Below are 19824 nucleotides of genomic sequence, written 5' to 3'. Positions count from 1 at the left end.
TTTTTTTATAACTTGAGTAGAGCAGACGTGTTTAAAACCAATTTCAGACCAACTTCACGAAGTCCCAGAGAACGTTTCACTAGAGTGAAACTCGTCTTGCCTTATTGTTTTAGAAACAACAATACAGTCGACTATAGTGCATCAAATCACAATTCCTCAAACCCACCCAACCTTTGGTCCCAGTAAACGACCATCACTCAATAGAGTGCTTCTGAATTAAGAAGGCAAAACTCGTCCCGATCCACCTCTAGAGAGGAGCTTTGAGACAAAATGAGCTAACTAAATGTAAATGTGAATGGAGGAATATTAGAACCTTGAAACAAGATCTGCCCACAGCCCTCTAAGCCCCAAATTCACCAACTGGCCCTATAAAAAGTGCGATAAACTTCATGAAAAGGACACTAAACCACCCTATCTTTGAGAGAAGCTTCAGTGAAAGAGCAGGAGTAGGACCAAGAACCTTAAGTTTTTCTCCCTCGTAGGAAACATGTCCAGATGCCATAATGTTTCAAACATTTGGTGTCAACCTTGAGTTGGGTTTATCCCAAGCTGACCCACAAGTAGCAAGCAGCCCAACAACCACAATTATGTCCAGTAGGGAAGGGTAAAGAGCTAATGTCTGAGACTACCTCAAACTAAAGGGATCCACAAGGGCATTCACATAACATGTCCTCATCAGCAAGCCTGCAACCTCAAAGCCACACGTGCATAGGACAAGTGTCATTGGAAGCCACATAACCCAACCCCATAGAATAAGAAATCCAAAGTCGAGAAACATAGGGTTTTGTGCAACCACTTTTTTATGTTCCACCGCCACGTGAATACGTAGAAGACATGCTTACGATGTGTTTGAAATGGGAGGAGTTTTGCCACAAACATAGCACCTAGAGGCGTAGAGTTGGGAAAAACAAAGCCAATCCACATCTCAAGGATGATGAAAAAATTTGATGAAACTGGATATCACATCATTATCTAGAGAAGGTTGATCAAATTTGCAAGGCCATGGGACAAAGTTTGATGATGCCACTAAGATTTTCCCATCAAAATCTGTCATTGGAAAGCATGCCAGTGGTTTAGGTCAAATATCTTTGATGAGTATTGCCACGCGAGGCAATAGACCGAGTAGATAACCTACAAAAAAAGATGCACAAATTGTCCACCCAAACCAAGAGACATCCAAAGCCTCAACGGCTAAGGGTGCACAACTAGCACAGCCAGAGTCCTAGTCAAGGACATGATCATGGATGAGTTAGCAAAAAATAAGCTCAATCATTTTGGCCAACAGTTGACAAGGCCAACCCGAGCCAATTCCTCAATCTGTCACACCACACTTATTTCCACCATAGAGATATGGTTTGGTGTGTAATCAGCCTACCAAAACATTAAAGCTCCGAGTTTCATTGCTAAGGCCTAGACAACAACAATTTTATGCTCATTATTACTAGAACCACAATTTTATGCTCATTATTACTAGCACCATGGGAACCACAATACAACCCATTGTTGGTACCAACAAGAAAAACTGGCACCACAACCTATGCTCTCAACACCAAAGCATCCACTAGCCCTACCTTCTCAACCATGCATAATCCAATGTTTTTTTTTAAAACCCTATACTAAGAGGTATATAGAACGCCACCAATGTCATACCCACCTTCGGTATTACCACCCCAATTGATTCCTCCTAGAAATTTAAAAAAACTGCTCCCCTCGGTGACTTTTCCAATAGACTTCGAGAGTCGAGAACATAAGAGCCATGAGTCATATGAGCAGTATGATTTAGATGGATATTCAGACAAATCCCATCCATTGACAATGCCTCCTTATTCGAGGCTATCGGGCCATGGTGCAACAACCAACGGGCGGGTGACTTCAATAACTTGCCATGCATGCCAAACCTCTTCAATTTTTCTTTTGCATAAGGGCCCGCATCGTGTTGTTAAGTGCCCTTTCATAAAGTTGTCACACTAAGTACCCTAACTCCATCCCACAAATCTAGTGCAAATCCCAATATCATTCCGTATGGAGGTACATGTTACAAGCGTGGATTCAAACATGCTTCAAGGATTGTCCCAAAACAAAGTGACAATTACCCTAGTGGGATCGGAGTGTCAGTCACTTTGCCAACCTTAACTTGTTAAACATACAAGGAGGACTTATTCATACAAAGTCCCCCTTAATACCATCACAAGGCTCTAAACCAAGTTTAGGGAAAAAACCAAGAAAACATTTACCCTAGTGGGACTGGAGCATCAGTCACTTTGCTAACCTTAACTTGTTGAACATTCAAGGAGGACTTATTCATACGCAGTCCCCCTTAATGCCATCACAAGGCTCTAAACCAAATTTAGGGAAATAACCAAGAAAACATCCAAGGCAACGAAGAAGCAAAAAGCTCACCCTTCGAGCTTATCAAAGCTAGTAGCCAAAGGGCATATGATGCAAGCCTCAAAGGCCATAATAGCCCCTGAAAAGGCTAAAGGACCAAAATTGGAACCTCGAAGAGCACACGAAAACATAATGTATCCATTGTCAAGGGCAACGATGCTGTGACAATTGAAAGTGGTTTTCGGATGATAGCTAAGCAGCCTCCCTCATGGAGATAACAGGCAATCTTCCGCTCAAACCAGCTCTTCCACACAAAGAAGAAACCCATCGAGTATGCAGACCTTCCAAAGAAACTCAAAGAGTACCTTAATCCCGTGTTGGAAAAGGAGCAAATGAAACAAGCCCAAGCACTTGCAAGAAAAGTGCAGGCTAAACTAGAGCCATTACTAGAGCAAGTGGTCGAGTACAAACCACGACCCCATTTGAGTGCATCCCAAACCATATTCCATAGTCATTCATAGAACTAGTAAGGGAACTCAGAGCATGCCACAGGCCATAGCCAAACCCGTAACCATTCTTAAGAAGCTGCAAAAGATCTAGTTCTGGAGCCTCTACCTCTGGAACCAATTCAACCAAATTTTGTAACCTCCGAGTGAGTACGAGTCAAGTGAACGTGAATATCGTACGAGGGACATAGCAGGTCTCACATCCTTCTTATCCTTGGAAGTTCGATTTGTCCTAATAAGTTCTTACACATAAATTCTCAACTTTGGAGTCAACTGGATGACTAGGAACTTAAGAGCCCAGACTCTTGAACCTTAAAGAGGAGGAGGATGAGCCATGCCCACACTCCCAAACCTTAAAAGGAGGAGGATGAACCGTGCCCATACTCTCGAACCTTAAGAGGAGGAGGCTAAGAGAAGGAGGATGAGTTGTGCCACATCGAGCATACTTCTTCCATACCCGAGATAAAATGACATCCAAAAGTTCCCATGAACAAGCTAGCACACTACTAAAGCGATGAAATGAACATCGTGTTACTTGTTTTTTATAAAGGCATGACGATCTTTGCAATCTTGGATCGATGATGTTTATGTTAGCATAATCACCAAGGATTGTTGGAAGGCTTGGGAAAAGCCCACCACCCATAGGCACGAGCATTGTGGTCAAGCTTGCCGAATAGGAATACACTTACACCTTTGGGCACATCCTTCAAGATGCAAAGATTAAGATATTTGGGCTAAGGTTGTAGCACACATTCATGGTGATGGATTCTCAGAGAAGAGGGACATACACTACGATCCTCAAAAGGCCGTACATGCGAGACACAATGTTGGGTCATGATTGGGAAACTAATCACGTTTATATACGTAAGGGTATAAATTGAAAATGGAGAAGAATCATCCCATGGGTCTGACACAATTGCTTGAACCACATCAATATTCTCACCGTGAGACTGAGCATGGATTCATGTTTTGGCAGCCATGGACACTCTTCGATAGAAGCTTGCGATAAGGTTTACATGATTAGACGGTAGCAAAATCACATTTGTGTTCATGCTTGATACATTTGAAACAAAACGAGTGGTGAAACCCGCTTGCCTTGAGCTAGAGTTTCCCCAAAAAGACCACCTAGCACCCACCACCTTAGTTGACACCGGGGTTCATGTTATCTTGGGACACGTAGACCTCATTAGGCCACCCACCCCTCGCATCATCCACAACAACCATTACCATAGTAAACAATTCCCAATCCATGACCATTGACGATTGCTTTCAAGTTAAATTTTAAACTTGCCTTCTTGAAGTTTTACTTGCCCCCACCACAGGTACACTGAAAGAGAGCATCATCCTTGGGAGGGGATGTGGATTATCAATTGGCAGAAAAGAACTGCAACACTCGAGCTTACCAATGGGATGATTATCATACCCTTGGTAGATGTGGGTAACCCGAATCTATCAACATCCCATGGGTAAGCTCGTCCTTCATTGCAACACTCGAGCTCCCCCATGGAATGGTTATTGTACCCTTAGTAGATGTGGGCAACCTCTAATTACAAGCCTCATCCTCCATTGCAACACTCAAGCTTTCCCATGGGATGGTTATCGTACCCTAGTAGATGTGGGTAACCCGGATTTATCAACATTCAAAGCCTCATTCTCCACTGACAAGCCATCACCTCTCCTCAGGCAACCTCTAACACTTGATACTCCTCTCGCCTTGTTGTGTCGACCTTACCTTAGGTAATCCTTGACACTCGATACTCCTCTCGCCTTGCCGACTATCTCCTCAAACCATTATGAAGATCCAAAACCTCATAGATGAAGACGAAGGACCACTACCCAAACCTCAACCTCAACAACCCTCTTCAAGGAGGTGACCAAGAAGGAGTGGGTGCCCAAGAATACCCCCCACTAGCTAAGGAAAGTGCAATGCCCAAGCAAAGACCTGGTAGAGCCACCATTTAGCAAGGCGTGTACTCCTTAGCTAGTAGGGGATACCCAAGAGTCTACCTAAGACCCCCCGCTACCTAAGGAAAGTGCAATGGCCAAGCAAAGACCTAGTAGAGCCACCATGGACCGCTTCTACACACTATCTACTTATGAAAAGTCCATGCCACTTCTTCCACAACATGATTATGAAAAGTCCACTTTAGCATAGACTTCACATGAGGAACCTTTACATTGCCTCTCACCTTCCATGCTATCTCGACAAGCTAGCTACCACCCGAGCTACCCGATGCTTATCACCAACATGCCCTATATCTCAGTCCCGAACCATATCAGTGAATGTCGCCCACCCACTTCATGGCGTATCCTGGACCATCCACACCTCTCCACCCCAGTAATAACTTTATTGCTGACTTGGATGATGTGAGGACGCGATCACCATTAGAAAGATGGTGATGTTAACCATTCCGTTGGTTAACATGGTTTCACAAGGCATTTTTCCATCTTACCTACTTAAATGGGTACTTATCTTTTGTAAGATGGCGTTGGAATATATAAAGTGGCCTTACCTTGAGCCCAATGTCAAATAGACAAAGTCTAAGGACTTTGTGTACACACTTTTAAGATTAGGAATAAAGACCGTCCCATTTTTAAGTCTGGCCAACCTAGTGTGAAAACTAGTCACAGTTGTATATAAGTCATTTTTCATGATAAGCAATATACAATCAATCCTTTGCAATAGAATACTTGTGAGTTTCCTTCTTCTCTACTCTTTGCTTGCTTGTGCTCTATTGAAACTTGCATGCTTGATGAATGCTTGTTAGATAGGATTGTTTGCAAGTTCTTTGCTTACATTAGCTTCGACTTCTCTCCCCGGCCTTTGTGAGTGAGAACCATTGCAAAGAACCATCGCTATTTGTCTTCATCTAGGCGAAAAGAGCTCTCCCTTCAACCCATCGCGGACAAGGAGCATTATGGTGTGTCAACGGAGAGAGGATGCGATGGACGAGCTAGTGCACCCACATAGGGATGTTGCAATTGCTGCTAAGGCAAGACCCGATGACACGTGCTTTAGCAAGACTAAAGTAGGCTATTGACTTGAACACCTATGTAGCGTCCTACCTCACCATCAAATACATATCCACTTGTGTTACTCACCATCACTCACATCTAAGGGATTGCATAGGAAGAGAGCGATGTTAGCCCAATACTAATGCAAAGTCAATAAGTTGCTCTTTTCATCTTCCAACTTTTAGTATATTACAATACACTAATGGTATTGAGACCCTTTGGGTCTTTTGAAGACATTAATAACATCTCTCTCATCTCTCTCTTTCACGCAATGTTCCTTACATTTTCTAGTTAGGTTCCTATATTGTATTTAGAAGTTCTTAGAGCATTTTTATTATTTACCTTGGAAACTTGATACATGGCATTTGTGTTCCTTGTTTAATCATTCTCCTTATTGTGAGGCTATTTGCCTACAATACCAACAAGCAAAAAACACAATGTGCCATAATTTTGGTTTTCATCTTGTGTTTCCACAAACGTGATACACATTATTTTTTCCACCTCATGCTATCGAACAAATACACCACTATATTTTGTGGCTTCACTACAAAATACACAAGTCATCATAGACCAGGTCAAGGGTTATAGGCCTTTCACATATATAAATGCCATAACGTAAGAAATCTTTTAGAGTGTATGAACCTGCTGCATCATGGAAACCCAAAGCTAGTTACACAAAAGAATTGTTCTTGATGAATCTTACGTACAAACTTCAGCCCATACTTCAATCTTCACTTGCCCATCCATGCAGCTTTACAAGACTCACATGATATGATGTATATGTATATGGCCATGTGGGCTATCCCACCACATACTCGTGTGTGGAGGGAATTGGTACACAAAAAATCAGAAAACGGAGAAAGGCTTCGTAACAATTTGAACACAAGACACATGGAAAATAACATTGAAATAACCATTACATATGTGGGCTCAGAGCTAATAAGCACAAGATCTAGCAAAATCTCTTGTGAAATCAGCATTTGCTTGCAAAGGAAAATGAACATATTATCCACCCACATTGGAGTTGTGGACCTTGACCTCAAGTAAAAGGCCAACATGACGAAATTGAAGGTATTTGATCTGTTTAAATTAGCTGGTACCATATTGACAATAAAATAGAGTTCTGAAGTTTAAATTGGATGAGACTTTAAGGTACAGTATGCAAAGTTCCTTCTAGATCTTTGTATAACAGTTTGACAGGCCAATAAAAAAGCATACATGATCTAAATATGATAGAAGCGGCCACAGAACCTGTCTATATATAGTACCTAGGGTTGGCTGTACCATAGCTCCCCCAGCAATGAGTTGTGGGACAAGTACTCAAGCAAAGGACTGGAGTTGGGGAAGGAACTTACGTAAACTGAATCTAGTAGCATAGTGACACGTCTTCACACACACCAACTCAGTCACCTTTGTTTCTTTTACCATTTCATGTCCAGGCTCAGAGATGACGTTGTAGAAGCATTCTAGCCAAAGATGCATTACTTGATTTCAGGTTATCAAATGCCTCCATGACACATATTTTAGGCAGACCTTTACATAATGCCACCCCTATAATTCAGCAAAAAACATAACACAAAGTTACTACCTACACCTCTCTACAGGTCATCCCCATATATCTTCTCTTTTTCAATCCTTTCCAATACTTAAGTTAGACAGAAACCCCTTGAATATTTTGTGTTATTACCTGCACCTCTCTGCAGGTCATCCCCATATATCTTCTCTTTTTCGATCCTTTCCAATACTTAAGTTGGACAGAAATCCCTTCAATAAACTTGCTCATGGAGCAAATCTTATCGCTCCCATGCCTACTACCTGGCCTGTATCGATGCTACAACGATTGCACATCTTGTCGTGCATATGCCTAACACTTTGAACCTTCAAAGGTAAAGACAGAAATCCCTTCAATAAACTTGCTCAGGTAAATGGCATAGCTCCAATGCCTACTACCTGGTCCCCATGGATGCTTCAACGATTGCACATCTTGTCCTGCAGAAGCCAACCACATCTAATCTCAAAGCAACTCGATGTCCCCCACAATCAAGAAAAAGACTCCTTCCTAGGAACTCCCACAGCTGTGGCGCCTGACCTCTATGCCTTACAATCATGGGCATGCCATTTAAGGGGATGAGGGATACAACAAAATATAAAGTTCCACAGCTTTCCATAGCTATTTGCAGCACTAGGTTTTTGACAGCCTTTACTCACTCCAATATTTGAGTGCCTATGTCAGGGTGCTGCAAGTGAATTTTCGTATATGCAAAGGTGGCAACAACCCCGGAGCATATTATAACAACAGCACATTCATTGCATTCACTGGCATTTCCCTTCTGGAATGGTTCGGCCCTGCCAGTTGCCACCCTTAAGCACAGTAAGAGCACTCAGTTCATCACCAAATCTGTAGTACATAGCACTGTAGCAGTAAAAACTGGCATACAAAGATACCACTTAGCCCTTGCTGCCCTAAAAGCTAACGTGCTGCTGCCACCTTCAGACTTGATGCACTTCGAGCGATGATGCACTCCGAGCGAGCAAATAAACTTCCAATCCTACTTGCATCGATAAAATAACCACACTTGTCTTTGAAGAAATAATGCCTGGGTTTCATAACCTAAACTCTAAAAGGTATTTTTTGCCTGCCTGCCTTTATAAAGGCATGTCAGTGCCATATTTTATGCAAAAACCACTCAAGTAAAAATATTGTCAAAAGATAGCTGAAGGAGCTCTCTCTCTCTCTCTCTCTCTTCTCTCTCTCTCTCTCTCTCTCTCTCTCTCTCTCAATAACACAACCCTAATTCTCCTCTGTAGAAGAAAACACACAAAAAGCATCAGGACCACACTAACAAGAGTATAATGCAGCTTCCAGATCCAAGATCCGATGCAAGGGTAAGAGCAAAGAAAAGGCCATCCTTTTTAACTCATAAAGCACTATGTTGACTTACTATAGAGCAAAACATGGTTGATAAATGGTGCATTCCACCGCATCTCATATCAATTAATCCATCACAGGCCATTGCCACGGCTACAAAATGCTGCAGAACATGCTTAACAGTCCTAGGATCATCACACAGGTGGAAGGAAAACCTACTACATCACCGAATAATCCATCACAGGGCCATCGTCACAACTACCAAATGCTGCAGAGCATACCTAACCACGTTGCTGCTGTGCTCTCCGTCTCATCATGGAAGATATCTTGTGTTTGCCGGAGCCCGAGCTGCGAGCAACCTTGGGGGGCTCTACGGGTGGACGTTCCGGATCATACTTTCTAATGGAGAGAAGCTCGCGACCTCCGCCACCTCTGAATGTGATGCGCACCGTGACCTCCTGCCCTACTTGAAAGATCGTCCTCAGGCGCTCTATGCCACCAGAAAACCCTAAATCGTTTGCGGGCAAGTAGCCCTCCCTGCCGCTGGGCATGTCTACGAAATAGCCTACAGGCATGACATCGCGGATTTTTACTTGATAGGTGTCGGGGTCACCTGGTTGAAGAAGCTTTTCGGGGCCAATGCCGAGGTCTGCGAAGCCAGAGCCCGGGTAGTAGAAAGGCGTACCGTCCGGCGAAGAGTAAGAGACGAAGACCTTGCCTCTGAAGGGGGCTCTGCCGCTGCTACCGTCGGATCCTTTCCGTAAGCTCCCGATGGACGGAGCGCCATCGCTGATCCTTGAAAACCGCAGAGAGCTGCTGCTGCCGCTGCTTAATCCTGCCATCACAGCCGCTGTTGTGAATGGTGTCGAAACCCTAACCCTACTGCACGCCCCCCCACTCGCCTCAAGCAAGCGCAGCGTGCTGCCGCCCGCGAGAGACGCCCTACAGGAGAGGCAATGCGAGAGAGATCGTGTTGCAGAGGAGGCTAACGCTGCCGCGGACACTGCCGTTGCTGCCATTCCGTAGGTTGAGCAGGAAACCAGATGCACAAGTAGGGCTCAGGAATACGAAAACCCTTCTCGTCTTCACGACATATATTGATCTGCAGCATCCTTGTGTTTCACACGCGGGCGGCCTTCACTACACACGGGCTTGCCTGGACATTTTACATCAAAAAAGGAAAGGGAATTACGAAGGGCACTTTTTTTCTCTTGCCATAGCTAGATTCTTTTAATTAATGTTGTGAAGAAACAATCAGTTTCCACGATAACATGATGGAAGATACCATTGACAAAAATCTTCTTCGTCTAAACAAGTGAAAGCAAGGAGCAAAGAGATATTGATCTCTGAGATGTCGATTCGCTGAAGTCTATAATGCCTTGCTTAAAAGCTTTTAAGGTCACTATAAGAAAGGGGATGAGCTAAATTGTTAGCAACCCTTACGACCCCTTTCTCTTGTTGTGGTGTGTACATTGTCATGACATCTCATAATGTATATATTCATATGTAGCTAGTGCCTAACAATCACCTCAAAACCAAGGAGCCCCATGCACACATCGAGTCTACTTGACTCAACATAAACAAGACCAAGGATAGAAACTACCAAGGAAGCAATTAGACATGAGTAATGTAGTGCTTCTATTGTCGTGGACTACACAAGGTTAATGATGGCTCAATGTGAAATGCACCTGGACTGCACAAGGTTAAAGACAGCTTAATGTGAAATGCACCTTTGGTTGACACCACATGACCCATGTGTGAATGATGTGCCATCGATCACGTGTTCATAGACTGCCCGAGACAAGATGCTTTATTGTGGGTTGCCTTGCAATACACAAGTCTCAATATCTTAGGTGTGTAGAATAGACACTTGTCCACATTTCCACTAAATATACTCACATGTTTACAAGCCAAGGTGGGAGCCAAAGCTAAAAATCCCGAAAAAGAACACTCTACATAAGGGATAGAGGAGAATGTCTTGAAACAAGGACCACAAAAAGATTCATAGCCTCCTAAACCCAAGAAAGCCAATGCTACACAAACTAAAAAGGTTAGAACTCAACCTCAAGACAAGGGAAAGATGCTTGAATAAAGCCTAAACCCAGGGGAGGTAAAAGCAACACGATGCACCAGCATTGACACCAAGGACCCAACGTATGTGACACTTCCTACAAGTGTTCAAAATAAAATTTGCTCTCATCACATAGGAAAGAACAATGGAAACCTACTAGTAGTGATCCAAGAAATATCAGATGAAGAAATAAGGTCTAGCACCTCCTCTAATGTAATTGAAAGTCAAATCAGAGCACTAACACCTGACCCACCACCCCAAGATGAGAACAAGAATCTAGTCAAGAGCCCTAGTGAATAACATGTTCAAGAGGCCATGATCAAATTTCTCAAGCTGTTGTGTGGATCACCAGTTGACGTTGAGCCACATCTTGTTAAACCAAAAGAGCTTCTAAAAACCAAGAAGAAGAAGAGTATTTATTTCCTTTTCAAGAGGAAGAGACTATCTACCAAAACTAATCCATTGAACCATAATGAGGATAAATCAGAAGAAGAATCTTCAAATGATACTACTAGTCAACTGAGAAAAGATCTAGAGAGTTTGGGATTAATAATGTTGCTACACCTTATTTTAAATCTACATTGGGAGACACAACCTCATCTTGTGATGATTTATCTTCCATATTTACACTCCTCTAATTCAATCGTGACTTGTACTGAGTTCTAAAAGCCTACATAGAAGGGTATCCTAATGCTACATGTGAACCTCCAAGGTCTTCACAAGCTTCCACACTTCTCAATAAAACACAGTAAGGGGATCTACAGTGCCATTGTTCACATTGAGAACTGCGTTAGGTACTCTTGAGTGTTGAGAGCCAAAATAAGGAAAACCATGCCTTAAACCAACTCTTATGAGAATAAATCAGGGAATGAAGATTAAATGCTTCTATCTCAAAGTGAATGGGAAACTAAAACTGAGACATTCATGATTCCTTTAAGAAGTCTATCAACTTTTAGCTAGATTTCCTAAATAGGATTCTTTTCTCCAAGTGTTTACGTAGCTTGCAATTCAAATAAACAAGGGTGAATATACTAAAATTAACACACCATAGCATGGCATAAGAAGAAGAAAATACTTATCAACACATGAACAAGAGCATTGGGTGCAATCTTCCCCCTCCCCCCTGGCCAACGTGTGTGGCTCCTTCTCTCACACACTGTATTTATGCCATATTCATATATATATTTTTAGCCCTTGGAGAAAATAATAGCACCTTTTCCACTTTTGGGCTTTTTCTTTACATATTAATAACCTTGTCCAAAGTTTCTAAGGTTTACACATGACAAAACCTTTGCCTAATAAATACAAATGGACTATACATACACAACTACTTGTACAAAAATGCACATAAAATAATCTTGTGCACATACGCATATAAAATAATCTTGTGTACGTACACACATAAAATCCACATGATAGACTCCAAATGATCAATTAAATGCTAATACAAAAATATCATGATTAGCACATGATCTTTGTCTTCACACCACCACTTAGTCCACCATCTGTATGACACCTTAACCAATACCCTCATACAGTGCGACACCTCAATCGGTACCGTTGCACATATCACTACCTATACTTATAGACATAATCCACATTAGTTAAACAATCAATTGAACACATCAATTAATCCCAATGCTGCCATGAGAAATAGGCAGCTATAATATCAAATCACATGTACCCACACTAGCACAGCACACACAGGCAACCCTGATATATTTTCCAATAATTCAAGAGTGATTTTTGTAACATTCTCGTATCATTCATAGTTGGCTTTTGAGTCACAATGTTTTCTTGCCTGCCGTGAGCTGATTGGATCTTGAGAGAAGCAAGTTAATTTGCAAGTGCTTCATGGAATTCTTTACTGAAGAAGCACAACATGTACATGGTAGCTACCTTTCTTGGAGAGTAATCAATTCCAACATTGTCAGAGAAGTAGGCAACCATAATATCAAATCACATGTATCCACTGCCACGATACACACGGGCATCCCGATATAAAATAAGAAATATAATTCCCAATAACTCGAGTGATTTGCATAAAATTTAAACTCGCATAAACCCCTAGACACATTGATGTGATAGATGCTAATGGGGAATACATGGAAATATTGGGTTATTTCACTATCCTCAATGAGGGGATTAACATAGAATGGGAATTCTATTGATGACCTTGAAAAAATCATCTTGGGTAGCTTTTGGATAAGTAGTTATGACCAATCAATGCAAACCGTCACCACATTAGAACACCCACAGTGATTACATTCACACTACTCTTACAAAAGGAGGAACTGTTTCTAAACATGAAAACTAATCAATGCAAACCGTCACCACATTGCATTGACCAATCAATGCAAACCGTTACCACATTAGAACACCCCCAGTGATTACATTCACACTACTCTTACAAAAGGGGGAACTGTTTCTAAAAATGAAACCTTTACCACCTAAATCCATGGAGTTTGAAATCCTAGTAGCCCCTCTTATGAAGACCCAAGTCTCATCATCAATAGTGGTAAAACCAACAAACTGTTGCTAATGCATTGTAATAAGCAAATGCCAAGAATGGTACCAAACTCAATTCCACAAAAGAAGGTATGTCCACAAAAAAAGGTATCTCCACCATATAAGTCAATGGTACCAGACTCAAATCCACAAAAAAAGGTATCTCCACCATATAAGTCAATGGTACCAAACTCAAATCAACAAAAGAAGGTATGTCCACCATATAAGCGAATGGTACCAAACTCAATTCCACAAAAGAAGGTATGTCCACCGTATAAGTCAATGTCAAGATATCTTCATGGTATCAAAAGTTTTGTTTTTCAAGCCGAGGTCAGAGACGAGCAAGCTCATTCTAAGACTCGAACAGAGAAATGCTTTTATCATTAGCTTCGTCGTCTCCAGTCTCAAAGACGATTCATGGTATCAAAAGGTGGGTGAAAAGTAGTAACTAGTAGCTCAAGGCTACTGTGACAATTGTAATCTAATTTGGCTACCTCACCAACCAAGGCAACATTTGTAGAAACACTAACAATGTAACCTAGGGAGAAAAGTACTCGTCAACCTCTTCCACAAAATCCCAAAGGAACCTGGCAAGATCTTCTTCCAACTCATTAATTATGGGTTTTCAATAAATTATTACAAGCACATGGACTCTATAAAGGTAAATAAAATGTGTGGATCATCCCAAATAAATCCACAAGATCCCCTCAAGTTGCACTAGGGAAGAAACCTCGACAATTAAGGCACCAACCCCCACATCGTAAAGTTAATAAAAAATGGGTGCATGTATGTCTTCTCATTGCTCAAGAGTACTATAATTGTAATTCCACCATCTGGGTACCCAAGGCCATCAAGGGAAAAATAGCCTCACCATCTACTTGCCAAGAAGCACGGCAGTAGCCAAAGTAACAACAAGCAGATCACAAGAACCCTCTCCCAAAAATGGAGAAGCCACATGAAATTACTTGCACTTCGAATAACAAGGATATTTAACAAGTCACCTCATCAATAGTGTTGAAATTAGGGTTGCAGGAAAGCACACAAACCTTGGAGAAGAAGAAGCAAGAATGCACACAACACAAAGTGTATTAGATTGTGTCAATGTACAAAGATAAGTTAGCCCTAGAAGGATGGGCATATATACAAGCCGGGGGAAAAAACCTCCTAAAGGGGAAAAAGTGCCCCGGCGGTCCTAAGTGTGTTCACACACATCACTGCCTATATATATATATGGCAACAAATCCCCCCTGGGAGTGATGGTATGAACGAGAGCTGGCACTCATGTATAGGGGAGTGCCATGCCCGAAGTAGATTAGTCCACAAAGGGCAGCAAGCCCAAAGCTTTGCGGAAAGCTTCGAACTTCTCACGAGGAAGCACCTTTGTGAAAAGATCGGCGAGGTTGTCCTGTGTTGGCACATAGGCCAAGCTGATCTCTCCTGCTGAGAGTCTCTCCCTGACATAGTGATAATGCACCTCAATGTGCTTTGTGTGAGCATGAAAAACTGGGTTTCTCGCAACTGCCAATGCGCTCTGACTGTCAGTGAAGATAGAGGTGGCAGACTCCTGTCCAACACCCAAGTCAGCCATAAGCCGTCTGAGCCACACACACTCAACCGTAGCTGTGAAAGCTGCCCTGTACTCAGCTTCACAACTAGAAGTGGCCACAGTAGGTTGCTTCTTGCTCAACCAAGATATGCATGAGCTACCGAGCATGAAACAAAAACCACTTGTGGACACTCTTGTGTCATAGCAACCAGCCCAATCTGAGTCCGAAAAAGCATGTAAATCTGGCGGCAACGATCCCCCCTTGGGATAAAACAACCCAAGATGTATGGTGCCACTCAAGTAGCGAAAGATACGTTTAACTGCCTTCCAATGCTGAGACCCTGGGCTATGCATAAACCTGCTCACTTGTGAGACTGCAAACTGAATGTCCGGCCTCGTAATGCATACATAAATGAGGCAACCAACAGCTGTCTGATAGAGTGTGACATCAAAGTGATCTCCAGCATCATGAAGACTCAACTTCAAACCTGTCTCCATTGGAGTAGCAATAGGCTTGCAGTCTTCAAGGCCAAATCTCTGCAACAATGTCTCAATATACTTTGTCTGACACAAAGCAATACCTCCATCACACTGCTTAAATTGTATCCCCAAATAATGATGCAAATGCCCCAAATCTGACATCTCAAAAGAGGCATTCAAATCAGCCTTAAAATCAGCAATATGAATTTCATTTGGTCCTGTGAGCAGCATGTCATCGACATAGAGAGCAATGATTAGATGTACATCATCCACACGTTTAACATACAAAGTGCTTTCTGTTGGACTATTCTAAAAACCATGTGTAGTCAAATATGCATGTATCTTTTCATACCAAGCTTGTGGAGCTTGCTTTAAACCATATAAAGCCTTTTTCAACCTGCACACTTTGTTTTCCTGCCCTCTTTGAACAAAACCACGAGGCTGCGATACATACACCTCCTCATGCAAATCTCCATTCAAGAACGCAGTCTTTATGTCCAACTGATGTACATTCCAACCATTATGAGCTGCCAATGCACAAATGCTACGAATGGTAGTCATACGACAAGTGGGATCAAAGGTCTCATCAAAATCAATGCCCTTTTCTTGAGCATAACCCTTTGCAACAAGCCTAGCCTTATAGCGATCAACACTGCCATCTGGCTTTCGTTTCAACTTAAAAACCCACTTACATCCAATGGCCTTTTTACCAATAGGCAAATCACACAAAGACCATGTACCATTCTTCATTATAGCATCATATTCACTTTGCATTGCAGCCAACCAATTTTTTGATTTTTGTGCCTCATCAAATGAAAGAGGTTCTTCCTCTTCACACATACTAGACACAGCCAAAGCATAACAATCTGATGTATAAGAGGCATGCTGAAAACCTGAACGAGTACGACTAGTCATAGGTGCATCAATCTTACTATCACGCAAGGTTTGCACCAGCCATTTAGGCATACTTCTAGCCTGCTCATTTTCAGCCCTATCCTCAGAAATTACATCCTGTAAATCTGCATCAGAAATAGGCTGATCTATGATGTCGTTTGAAATCTGCATAGGCTGAATATTTGCCTCATTAGGACTTATATTTGAATTCCCACCTGTAAACAGAGGCAACAATGTATCAAATACATCCCGTGAGCTCACACCTGTCTCTTTGGTACATGATAACAAAGACTGCACAGCATCTTCCACAAAAACAACATCTCGACTAATCAAGATATGCTTTGACTGCGGATGATACAATCTGTAACTCTTGCTCTCAGCACTGTAACCAACAAAAATGCATTTGACAGCCTTATCATCCAATTTTCTGCGTTGTTACACAGGCACTAAAGCATAGGCCAAGCAACCAAAGACACGCAAGTGACTAATAGAAGGCTTCCTGCCATGCCAAGCTTCGTATGGAGTAATAGACTGCAAGGCCTTAGTGGGACACCTGTTGAGTACATATGCAGCACACATGACAGCCTCAAGCCAAAACGCATGTGGCAAAGCTTGGCTCTTGACCATACATCGTGCCATCTCCATAAGTGACCTGTTTTTCCTCTCAGCAACACCATTTTGCTGAGGGGTATACGGCACTGTACATTGGTATTTTATTCCACGACTAGCCAGAAATGCATCAAACTCTTTAGACAAGTACTCCCCCCCTCGATCAGAACGGAGGGTGCCCACAGTACAATTGGATACATTTTCAACCATAAGAAAAAACTGTTTGAAGCACAAAAACACTTCGGACTTTGCCTTCAGTGGATATACCCATGCATGCCTCGAGTAATCATCAATGAAAGTCACGAAGTACAAGTGTTTACCAAATGACGGAGTTTGCATAGGCCCACATACATCACTATGTACAAGCTGCAATTTGCGAGTGGCCCGCACAGAACCATCCTTTGGAAATGCAGAACGCTGCATTTTGCCCAAAATACAGCCTTCACAAACATGTTTCAATGGTGCCTCAAGAGGGGGCAATGAAGCAACCATATCAAATTTCTGCAAACGCAGCAAACTAGCAAAGTTCAGATGACCAAAACGAGCATGCCATAGTTTTGCATCTGAAACTGCCTTTTCATCAAAAACTGCATTTGCTGAATCTTCCACACACTTGTCATAAGAATTGAGCCTATACAGCCCACGAAACAAGGTGCCAGATGCAATAATTGTATCACCAGAAGTCAAATCATGAACAGTACATCTGTCATCCACAAATTTGACTACAAATCCAAGTCTAGCAAGCGCAGAGACAGACAATAGATTCTTCTTTATCCCTGGCACATACAAAGCATCTGAAAGTGTGAAAGCGCTGCCATTTGCAGCAGTAAGCATAATTTTACCAACGCCCTTCACTGGGTAAGAAGCATTATTGGCACATGTGATAGTATTCCCTTTAGGGACAGCTTCAAGAGAAGTGAACATATCATGATGCGAGGTAATGTGCTTTGTAGCACCACTGTCAAAATACCATAAATGAGAGTCAACAGAAACTGCCAAACATGCATCATGTACAGATGGGTCATACTGGCAATACATGCTAAACGCCCATTCTGTATCCTGCACAACATTTGCAAAATCTGCATTTGTAGAAGCATCCGCTATTGTGGCTGCATTTAACTCTTTCTTCTTTGCCTCTTTAGCCTTTAGCTTAGGGCAATTCTTAATGACATGATCATTTGCCTTACAATAGTTGCACCTGGTCTTTTTCTTGCCTTTATCAAGATCCTTCTCAGACTTATTGTTGCTACCTCATAATGATCAGAAGAAGCATGCAAGCAAATCAAAGGCATGATATTAAGAAGATCGGTTGTTGGCATGAAAAACCTGAATACACCAATCCAACACCATTCTGCACCCAAATATTAATTTTTATTAGAAATTCACGCTTGAATACTTGCCCTAGTTATTCACACCATAATAATCATTAAAATTTCATGATCTACTATATTCCTAATACTACATAAAAATGGTTAAGACAAGACAATTTTTAAGACGTGAATATCTCAAGATATTTATGTCATGAAAAACCAGTCTAGTTTTTCACATCAGAAAAAAGGTTCAAGAATGGTACTTTTCAAATTGATCACATCTTATTTTGCATCCTTCTAGAAAGCTCCTCACCTCACCAAAGGACACAAACGCTTCTATCACAAAAACCTCATCAATAATAGTCCCACTTGAAAACAATCCTAAACCGACGGGCAACCCCTCTTGTGTGAAGACCCAAGCCTCCTCATTGATGGTGGCAAAATCAACAACTATTGCCACTCCATTATAAGCAAATGCCAAGAAAGGTACCAAAATTAGTTCCACAAAAAGAAGGTAAGTCCACCACATAAGTTAATGTCAAGATTCAAAAGTTCATCTGGCATATCTTCACGAACATAGTTATGTAAATCTTATCATATTCCATAAATTATCATAAATATATCAAGATATTCACGATCGAGAAAAACTATGTCAAGAATTGTGTGAATCTTATGTATATCATATTCTTTAGCTTCATTACACCAATCTACCACCATTCTACACTAAAATAATCATTTTCATTAGACATGAATTTCTTCAAAAGTCACATGTGAATACCCAGCCTAGTTATCATGCCACAATAATCATAAAAATTACATGATCTAAAATCCTCACACCCTTTAAGTGGTTTGTAATACTAATATGCATGAAAGTGGTCAAAACAAGATAATTTTTCAGATGTGAATATCTCAATAAATTTATGTCATGAAAAACTAGTATGATGTTTTACATTAAAAAAAGGGACGAAGAATGGTACTTTTCACATTGATCACATCTTTCACATAAGTAGACCATCCTAGCTTAATTTTGCCTTATGATGGTAACATCTATTAGACATGAATATCTCAAGATATTAATGCTGTGAAAAACTAGTATGGTTTTTCACACCTTCCAAATCACTACACAAGCATATAGATCACCTTAGTTGCTGATGTGATTAACCAATTAATATTAACTATAAAAAAAGGGGGAAAAAAGAGGAGAGACAAAAAGAGGTAAAAGCATATATTGTCATCGATAGCCAATCACATCAACGGGTAAGCTCATTGGCTTACCATTCTTCTTTCAATTGGCTATTGCTATTGTAGTAGCTGCTTAGTGAGTAAACACAAATACTCACCTACTAGTGAAACAATACAAGTTTGTATGCATCATAGCCTCGTCATCGAGATTCTTCTAGGTACATCTCTAGATGGGGGCCATGGTGGGCAAAAGCCTGGTACAACCCATCACCTGGATTTCCCTTAAAAGATGCAAATACAATAATTTTTCCTAAATGACACATGTTACCAGCAATTAACCCTTGAGGGAGTTTTCTTTCAACTTGGCGAGTCAAAAGTATTCATTCATGCCTCTCTAATGATTTTAACTCCAACATCAGCTACATTAAGAAGTCTGCTTGACTAACTTTAATGCACTTTATTGTATCTATACTTATAAGAGCACAAAATATATTTATCTATATATA

The 19824-nt window shown here is 41.4% G+C and overlaps 1 protein-coding gene across 1 annotated transcript; it reads right to left on the bottom strand.

The window, feature by feature from the left end:
* Positions 1-8738: 8738 nt before the first annotated feature.
* Positions 8739-9812, bottom strand: LOC147609761 (uncharacterized). The gene has a single exon (XM_086787136.1). It carries the CDS (start codon positions 9735-9737, stop codon positions 9000-9002), a length of 738 nt encoding a protein of 245 aa, XP_086643262.1. The 5' UTR covers positions 9738-9812; the 3' UTR covers positions 8739-8999.
* Positions 9813-19824: the final 10012 nt, after the last annotated feature.

Source organism: Cibotium barometz, chromosome 50, assembly GCF_041138505.1.
Source record: "Cibotium barometz isolate CiBa-2024 chromosome 50, ASM4113850v1, whole genome shotgun sequence".
NCBI classification, from domain to species: Eukaryota; Viridiplantae; Streptophyta; class Polypodiopsida; order Cyatheales; family Cibotiaceae; genus Cibotium; species Cibotium barometz.
This window is presented reverse-complemented; position numbering and strand designations above follow the sequence as displayed.

Bases quoted from the DNA above. Each gene is read 5' to 3' on its own strand.
- LOC147609761 (XM_086787136.1), bottom strand. From the start codon at position 9,737: ATGGCAGCAACGGCAGTGTCCGCGGCAGCGTTAGCCTCCTCTGCAACA.